At 39.5% G+C, this 10,203-nt stretch overlaps 1 protein-coding gene across 1 annotated transcript in view; it reads right to left on the reverse strand.

Moving 5' to 3' along the window:
* Positions 1-8,080, reverse strand: part of LOC107565059 (plectin-like) — a 69,426-nt gene extending 61,346 nt beyond the window's left edge. Inside the window, exon 1 of the mRNA XM_016250242.1 lies at positions 7,755-8,080. Within this exon, the coding sequence (XP_016105728.1) occupies positions 7,755-7,842 (88 nt within the window). The 5' untranslated portion in view covers positions 7,843-8,080. The remainder of the gene's footprint in view (positions 1-7,754) is intronic.
* Positions 8,081-10,203: the final 2,123 nt, after the last annotated feature.

Here is a 10,203-nt window from a genome sequence, read left to right on the forward strand (position 1 = left end):
CAATATCATATCTGTTATAAAGATCTCATTGGTTTACATTACAAGACTTTTTTCTTACTTTTTGGCCAGAAGTGTTTTCCCCCTCGAGTGTGAGCTCTATATATGCAATATATCATACTATATAAGCCTGATGTGTCAAATATGATATTCAACAATAATCACATTTTTAGCTTTTTTAAAAATGTTTTCTCTAAAAGTTCAATAAACCGTTAAACTACATGTGACCATTATTTTATATGTCAGGCTTTACAGAGTTGAAAATGCTGTAGCACTTCTAATAAAATCTTCAAGGTGTTGTGCTCAAGTCATATTGGAGCTAAAAATATATCATGGTTTTAAAGAGTACAGAATCCTCTTTAAATCAGGAAAAAATCAAGGAGCTGATAACCTGACAAAAAACATAACTTCAAATACTTTAAACAAGGTTTTCCTGTGTCATGCAGAGATGGCAAACGTCACGTCAGTGTTGTGTGAGGTTGAGCCTTTGGCATCTGCTGTATCTGTGACCCCGAGCCTCATCACAGGTGTGACATTACACATTCCATGCTAGACAGCTATTTATGGACGTTGCTTCAAACGTGTACACTCGCCATGCGGAAAGACACACTTTCACGCTTTCACACACAAACAGAGGAAGCACGGCTAGGAAGCAACTCTGAAAATTGATTTACTTTTCCCTTTGCGTTGGTTTTGATATGAAAGACAGTGTGAGACAGTGTTGTCCTCACAAGGTCAATGTGCTATAAGGGCTATAGTCTAAGCAAATCAAAATTGGCAGTGGAAAAGCATGTTTTCAGAACAGAATCTGCAATACCTCAGGGGTTTGCTGCACAAGTAACCATTAGTCTGTTTTGCTCAGGACAGCAGAAGAAGCTGGCCTCATACAGGGCATAGCAAGTCCCAGCAAGAAGCACAAGTCCAGTCCTTCTTCTGATCTCTGTGTCCCAAACCTAAAGCAGCTGCTAAACAGGCAGCATTAGTCACAGCATAGTCTCCTAATTGAAACTAGTTTTAGACTGGCGTCAAATGCACCGTAACCTCACGTCCAATGATGCTGAAAATAATTTAGGTGGGATTCAGAGATAGCCAAGCAATGGACTACAATGCTTGTTAGAAATGAAATAAGCTGGGAAAAAATAAATGCACTTTCAATAAGTAGACGTTATTGTATTTTTTCAGTGCAAAAGAGTGTGGGATATCAAACGTAGCCAAGAATACATCTATGCAAGCCAGACGAAGAAATCTCCATAGACAGGACGTTATGCAACCCTGGATTCAGACGTGCTTTGATGTCTTCCTACCTTCGAAGCAAGAATTGTTCAGGTTTTGGACACTGTTGTGTCTCATAAAGAGGCACTTGACACATAATAGCTGCAGGTGTGCTGCAACACGACACCCTTGACCCCCACACAACTTCCCAAAAGCAAGTCTGACAACCTGAGAAAGCAGTGCATGAAACTCTACAGGAAAATGCAGCTACTATATAGGGCTGGACCAGAATATTCGATTATTCGAATATTCGTTAGGCATTCGACTTTCAATTTTGAGATTCGAAAAGTTTTTATTTATTTTTCTCGAACAACAGTTCTCATTCGCACTTGAGTATGAATCGCCCATGAGTGAACGTCATGAACGTCATGATTCAGTTCATCTGGAAGAGAAGACAAAAATGCCCAAGACTTCAGCTGTGTGGGAGCACTTTAAATCGAGTGAGAACAAGACAAAGGCAGTGTGCACATCAAGTTTGAAAAATCACCTGAGTTCTGTAAGTAGTACGCCTATAGTATATTGTTGGTGTAAAAAAACGAGCTGCTTTTATCCGCCATGTTAATCAGTAAGTTTACACATGATAAAAACGTACACTTAATTTGCTTGGAAAATACTTGCGAATACGGCAGTCATAAAAAAACGTACAGTAGCCCAGGCTTATAATAATTTGTCTATATTAAAAGTATTGCTCTTAACAGACCTGTGTGTTTTGTATCACTAGTGCAGTGTCCCTTCTCGGAGCATATAAGCCCTGCCCGCGTGAGGCGCGCCGCTTCCGGCTTGCACTGTTCTGTAGTTTATTAAAAGTTTAGTAATTCTGAATGTGTCGCGTGTCCATATTGCACCAAAATGTGACACTGCACTCCCTTGGGTCCGCAGCAACACACCCGCCACGCGTGAAGTCGATTGGATGAACGGTTCTCGACATAATAAAAATGCAAACAGACAGACACACAGAGATTCCTGCCTTTATTACAGGTCGTGTATACACCGGACGCGACAGTTGTCATGTTGCGCCGCACCGCAACAGCTAAAGTCTGTCTACACTGGACGCGACAAAGCGACTGTTGAAAATCATTTAAAATTTGTATCAGTATGTCATAAATAGAACGCAGCAGCAGTTGTCGGGAATTTGTCGCGCCACCCATCCAGTGTAGAGAGAATAATAGTAGTGGTCGACCAATATATCGGCCGATATTTGGCACTTTTCAAATATCGGCATCGGCCGATAAGTTTTTCTGGTTCGAGGCGGGACTTTTATTTTGATGTCGCTGAGTGAACGTCAGCGCCTGAGCGCACACTGCTCACATTCTCCCTCTTGTAGCGAACAAGAGGGAGAATGTGAGCAGTGTCGTCGTTCAGTTCTGTCTAATATGGATAGAAGTCTATCTAATAATCAGATAGAACTGTTAAACAAAGGAATTAAAATGTATACAAAAAAGTATTATAACGATTGCTTTAATATTATTAGTAACAGAAAGGCAAACATTATAATACTTTCTCATTTGCCATCAGCATTCAGCAGATACGCATTTATATCATTTAAACAAATTTTTGAATGACTAATGAACATTTAATTTCACAAACTTTGCAGACTTAGTCGAATCTAGTTAAAGTGTGCATGTGTATCCTGCATGATCACGTGTTCTCTGGGTGACGGTCGGTCTGTGCAAATTGAATGCCGACAGGAGGAGAGTTCTGCTTGACTGGAAACGCACGATCGACAAACTTTAAACTAGTGATTTCAAATTATGCTGCACTTTATGCATTTGCCCGCTGTCATATTCATGTAATTTTCATTGCATGCTGTATGTAAAATGAGTGTTACCTTGGCTTTATTTGAAAAAAAAAGATTTCTAATGCACACAAACTTCCCAGAATACTGAGTGCCCTGTTGGTTTTTATTTTTATTAAATATTTATTTATTTGTGAAAAATGCTTTGTCTTCTAAAGTATAAGTACGTTTATTTTACACAATAATTTTTAATCCATTTTCAAATTATTTAAAATTTCTTAACTATAAATGAAAATAAATAAAATTATATTGGCTTTATATCAGCCATCGGCCACCCTGCTTTCCAAGATATCGGCATCGGCTGTCAAAAAACCCATATCGGTCGACCACTACATAATAGGTTCTATTGTATTTTGTTGCAGCGCGGCGTCCAGTGTAGACACGGTGTTGAGAGAAGAATATGTTCAGCTCCCTCCCGCCGAAGCTTAGAATATTCGGTGTTGATTACTACCGAAGCTTCGAAGCTCAAAAAATGGTATTCGGACCAGCCCTACTACTATATGACCTAGTAGGAATTTATTTGATGTGTATTGGCACAAGAATTAAATCCATCTGACCTGGTTAAATGCCATTTGTCCTGGTACTGAGCGTATGAACTAAATACACCACAGCTCTGTGTTTCACCAAGGCGTGATTGGATACTACACACTGAAAAAAGTTTTTCGAGCAGTACTTCATCCAATTAATAATTTGTCTTTCAATTAAATTTACCATTATTTGTTTTATTTTCAAGTAATATTTTTTTAGTTCAAAACATTGATAAATATAAATATTTTTCATTAAGAGCTCAACTAAGACATATTTGTTTTGACGAATGTAAAATATCAAGGTTAGATTAACTCATATTATTAAGTTTATATCATGACCACGCCTCCTCACACTGAGAGTCCGTTAACGACACCATTTTGTCACTGTGTGATTGTGTGTGAATTCAACGAGCTGTGGGTGAGAAGGTGGAAACTTTGTTTTAGATAAGTTAGTTGTATGGATGTTATTTTATGTCATGTGGGTTAACTGAGGCCTGTTCTGAGGAGGATCACTTTATTGACAGGCACACTGTACATTTAAATGTAAACCCTTAAGTCAGATGCCCTTATAAAGACTGTAACTTTAATGTTTGCTCTTCACAGAAAACCTGACATCACCCAAAAGGCCAGCTCTTTTTACAAGTGCATTCATCCCATGTTCATCCAATTTTATAAGTGCATTCATCCCATGTTCATCCAATTTTATAAGTGCATTCATCCCATGTTCATCCAATTTTATAAGTGCATTCATCCCATGTTCATCCAATTTTATAAGTGCATTCATCCCATGTTGTATTTGCCATAATTACAAGATTACAACTTGGAAAAAGAATTCATGTCCTTGTAGAACTCATAATTACCATCTGTAATCTGGGAATTTTCTGAGAGCTTCTGCTTGTACCACGTGACTGTACCTGACTGCTGCAGATTAATTTAGGCATGGATAGTGTTGCCATAGAAACGCACAGTTCCCGGTCCAAGGACATGAACAGCTCTAAGTAGAACATGGTGTGAACGCAGCATATGATCTTGAGTATTTGACAACAGCATTATCTAACTGACTTGATAATGGCTTTATCGATCTGTTTCTTCCTCTGTTAGGACGCAGCTGACAAGACAGACTCCAGTAAGACTCCTCAGCGTTGATCAAGCAAGTCCACAACTAAACCCATCTAGAGTGGGAATCATCTTGGAAGAAAACTTTGTAATGGATGAACCGACCGATCTCAGGCCTTCTATGTCCATTTTGTCAGACTGCTTTATGCTCTGCACCTGGACTAAGTGTACGAAAAGCACTTCATATTTTATTCAGCAGGTAATACTCAACCTTGGAAAAGGTGAGTTAGCACCTAAAATTCAGTATTGCCAATACTGTGAATTCAGAGTGGAATAAAACCATATAGTTTTGATGCCGTTTGTTGTGATTCTGAGATCAACTGTTTTATGTTAGTTTGTTATGTATGTTTTATGGGGAAATGTTTTCATGTTTTGTGTTTTTAAATTAACATTTGGAATTGAATTAAAATAAAACAGAAAATTGCATGAATGTTCCTTTTTTTGTCTGCTTTTTTTCTTAATTTTCTAGTATAACAAATTGGAAAAATAAAACAACTGATATAGATTTAACTTGGAAATTACACTGAAAATTTTTTTTTCATTCAACCAATTAAAAAAATGTAGGGTAATGATTCACATCTATAATTTTTAACTTGAGCCAATGAAAAATAAATAACTTGCCTTAAACAATATTTTCTATGTCTATGAAAACTATAAAAAATGTATTTCTTAAATGAGAATTTTTGTTTTGATTAAATCTATATTTTTTTGTTTGGATCAAAAATAGAATTTAAATTAATTGACTTTCTTCAACAAGAAAAATAAACTCTGTGCCAGGTTTTACAAAATAGTTTTCATAGACATAGAAAATATTGTTTAGGGCAAGTTATTTATTTTTCATTGGCTCAAGTTAAAAAATATAGACGTGAATCATTACCTTACATTTTTTTAATTGGTTGAATGAAAAAAAAATGTTCAGTGCAGATAATAAGAGCAAGAACTATTGGCTCTTTTGAGCAAAGCAGTTCTCTGAAATTCTACAATACTCTAATCATCACAATAATATGGTTTACCCAGACAAAACAGCATGTAATCACCAGAAAGGGCTAATATTTCAAATCCTCTGGTTACTTTTCTTCTCTGGTGTTCATCCACATAAGAACTCAATCAAGTAATAACAAAAGCCTTATAAAAACAGTCCACAGTGACAAGCGGATGTAAAGCGTGTTGGTTTCTTTGTACACTACAGTACCTTTAGAATTTCATGAAAGAGCTTCTTACCTTAATAGAAAGGACACTGGAGCTCCAAAGAAAAATGAGAGACACACCCAATCTAGAGTAAATCTTGAGCTTTCTTAGCCACACAATGTTAAAATAACACAAGGGCTTATGTCATTTCTGGTCTTCACCTGTTAGTACACTGCGGTCCTGTACGCGATGGTAACTGTGCACGACCCCGAAGCAGCTTGCATGTTCCAGTCTCACATTCACAGGCCTATTGAAATGTACACATTTGAGTCCCGTTCAAAAGTACAAGATTAAGACATTTTGAAAGGAACCGATTGAATCTGATCTAAGATGAAACGCTCTGTTTTACAAGAACACCACTACAAAAAAAAAACTCTGCTTGTGTGTTATTACCTTTAATACCCAATTAGCCGGGTATTGTACCGCACGTCCTCAGTGCTTCTTACCTCGAAACCCAAAACAAACTAAATTCCACAAAGTAACTGGACACTAACCTAGACGTCAACCATTACCTGTACTTCTGTCAGGACCACTATCGTCAAAGATGATTGACAATTAGCATACAGTTTGGATTGACGGTATGGTTCTGTTCTGGGCAAGAACTCCCTGCGCCTCCATGCAGCCTAGCATGGATGAGAGCAGGGAGAGCAGCGATAACCCCCCGGGGTAAACAGAACAGAACCAACACAAATGTATTGCAGATATCGTTAACGTTCAATAATGCTATGTACACATTTTAGAATTAGTCTGATACAAAGGAGAATCAGAAGGCTGAATCCCGACTGACAGAGGAGGAGCTGGGGATGGAGAAGGGTAATTAGCTATTGAGCAATGCGAAAACTGCTGATAATACTGAGGGAGCTTATATATGAATGCTTAGATAGGTGTCGTATTCCCATAGGTTGATGGGGATCAGCTGAGAGTCAGCTGATGGGAGCTTGACTAACGTGACCTGCCAGAAGTAACGCTACGCTTGATGTTTAAGCACCTGCCAAGTGATTTCTATATTTTTGATGACAAATGTTTAAAGTAAATTAATCATTACTGCAACAATGAAAACATAACATGCTTTATGGAAAAATTTTTACAAAATAATTCATTATTATTATTATTTTGTATTATTATTATCCAATATTTTTTAAATTGCCCAATATTAATAAAAACATTTGTCTGATACCTAACACATTAAGTGATTTTTAATGATTGTTTTATTCCTGCTGCACCACAGCTGACTGTTAGCTTATGATACCCAACAGCTGATAGACGATCTGCTGCTCTTCTTGAGCTACAAATCACCAAAAACAACACATCAGCTTCACCTGAATACTCAACACTCATTCAATGGGGAAAAATGTATTTCCGTGCATTTATATATTTCCCTAGACATGCACGCTGCAGAGACAGAGGCTGACTGGCAGGATGATGCTGAGAAGAAAATAACATCCCTAAACCAGGACTAGTGATCCAAATGGCTGGAAGCCACTGTAAGTGCATGAGGAGAGATGCATTTAGAGCAGACACGATGGATGGGACAACACCACAGACAGATGTAGACGAGCAATCAAATCAGGATTTCACAATGGGCTTTTATAACAAACATCTAATGCAATCATCTGAACACACAAACAGAACTATATTTCTACACGATCTGTCAGATAGACAGAAATAAAGGGGTTTAGTCTTACTGTAACAAGCTTATTCAATTTGTCACATCAGGTCGGTTTCCGTTCAGTAAACAATGAAACAATGCATGTATTAATGTAAGCATGCATCACGCTGATGCTCTGACACCGTTAACCGTCTCGCTGCCGAAGCACATTTTTAATTTAAGGAGCGGTCAAACCGGAGTCATTCTTTACCTTTATACTTCTCAAGCACGTCCTCGTACGCCTGGAGATACTCCAATTCGTCGGCGAGCACATACGGAGCCGGTCCGTAGCGGGCCATTGGCGGAGCGGTCGAGGCTGGTCATTTACCGGCCGCACTGGCGAAGTGAAGCCTGACCGATCAGCGCCGCTGCTCCGTTACCGGCGACGCCCTGCGTCCCCTCCCAGCTCCGCCAACCGGCCAATGAGCGCGACTTCCTCTGCCGCTTCAGCCGTGCGCCGGTGAGACTGTCCCTCACTGCATCCCAGCAAACGCCAATAGCTTCTTCAAAATAATACCAGTTTTCACGACATGCCGTTTTGCGTGCTTTATTTAACGCTGCTAGTCTTCCTGACACTGTTCATGTGTGGTCAGCATTCATCTGGAATGCTATATATATATATATATCACATGTCAGACTACATGAAGGGGATAATGTGTCATGCACAGTCATCCTCTATTTTAGAGGCACACGCTGGTGGTCACCGCGGCCATGTGTCTGCAAGCGTGCTCTCCAAGGTCCTAAAACCGGAGCGTTCCCGTCCTCGCGTTTACAACGGGAGCATGATGAACACAACTCTATTACAGGACAAACATCATCTTCCCAAGCAGATGCCGACCAATCTCAACTTTCATAATACTAAACACCATGCAGCTCTGCCTTATAGTGATGCTTCTTTTTTTTTACAATGCTTTACAAGTTCTTTTATTTGTAGGGTAAAGCCTAATGTGTTATTATTGTTCTATAAAACCATTAAAAGAAAAATGATTTATCATAGAAATAAATAGCATAAAACTGCCAAATGATGAACTGCAGGCTGTTTGTGCACTCAGGGGGAAAAAAGGTACAAAATCTGTCACTAACATACCATTTAGGTACTAATTTGTATGCTATGTATTAATATGTACCTATAAGATACTAGTATGCCTTTTTAGAGGTAAATATGGTACAAAAGTGTACCTTTTGAAATTATACCACTCCAGTCACAGCGTCTGTACCTTTTCTTCTGAGTCTGTGTATATAGGCCATTAGGAGATAGATAGATAGATAGATAGATAGATAGATAGATAGATAGATAGATAGATAGATGGATAGATGAATGATATATGGATGATAGGTATAGATAGATAGATAGATAGATAGATAGATAGATAGATAGATAGATAGATAAATGATATATGGATGATAGATATAGATAGATAGATAGATAGATAGATAGATAGATAGATAGATAGATGGATGGATGGATGGACGGACGGACAGATGATAGATAGATAGATAGATAGATAGATAGATAGATGATAGATAGATAGATAAATAGATAGATGGATAGATAGATGGATAGATAGACAGATAGATAGATAGATAGATAGATAGATAGATAGATAGATAGATAGATAGATAGATAGATAAATGATAGATAGATAGACAGACAGACAGACAGACAGACAGATTTTTTAAATACTTTCTTAAAACCCAAACTACGTGAATTCTTCATCGCTTATTATTGATCAACTCTGTATTTGTACGTGTAGTTCACTGACTGCTGCTTGATCAAATAGCGAACGACAGGCCTCGTCGTTTTCTCTGTAAGAGCCTAATGAATGGACGTGCACGGCTGCAGGGAGACTGGGAGATATTTTAGGGTCCTACCTGCGATTCTGAGCACCGCTCTCTCGGCAGGATCCAGCACGGATCCTCCCTGGATCTTCCGCTTCGAGCGCTCGTGTCTGGGTAAATTCCACGGTAACGTGTCCCCCGGCGCCGGCGACACCGACCCAGATTTCGCACTGTACTCTTCCTCATCGGAGAAATCTGCCGATGAAGACATAGAACAGCGCAGGGACGCGTTCCCAGACCCGGAGCTCTGTGTGAAGAGACAATAGAAAGGCAATGAATCGCGTATTCAGCACAGGAGCGCAAATAAAACCAGCGCTGCGAGCGAAAGCGACACCGTTATCGCACCATCACTGCGCGCACAACAGACCGAGATTAAATACGCATCTGCTCTTTGCAAATAAGACTCAAATGATCAGAGATCGACAATAAAACAAAACCCCATCAGGATGAATCGCATGTGGCTCCCCCGCGAGGACAAGGCAGCACTCACCGCGGTGTACATCTCTAAAGGATGCGCAGAGATCCTACTTCCACTTGTTATTTACATCCGGCGATGTCATTTTGGATAGAACCACACCCTTGTGGCGGTAATTCCGTCGCGTGTCGCCCGGTTTGATCCAAAGCTTGAAATGGTGCGAAATGCCCCAGAGACAGACAGAGAGAGCATACAAACCCACGGCGTCACCATGCACTGACACGCGCAGACTAGAACCACGGACAGAAGCCAGAGTTTCGCTGAGCTGCTGCGGCGTTACAGCGCCACCACCCTCGCTGCGTCCTCACCAGCTACATGACTTAGGCTTCTGCTCTTTCACTTTCTC

The sequence above is a fragment of the Sinocyclocheilus grahami genome, unplaced genomic scaffold, assembly GCF_001515645.1.
Source record: "Sinocyclocheilus grahami isolate Dianchi unplaced genomic scaffold, SAMN03320097.WGS_v1.1 scaffold978.1, whole genome shotgun sequence".
Classification (NCBI taxonomy): domain Eukaryota; kingdom Metazoa; phylum Chordata; class Actinopteri; order Cypriniformes; family Cyprinidae; genus Sinocyclocheilus; species Sinocyclocheilus grahami.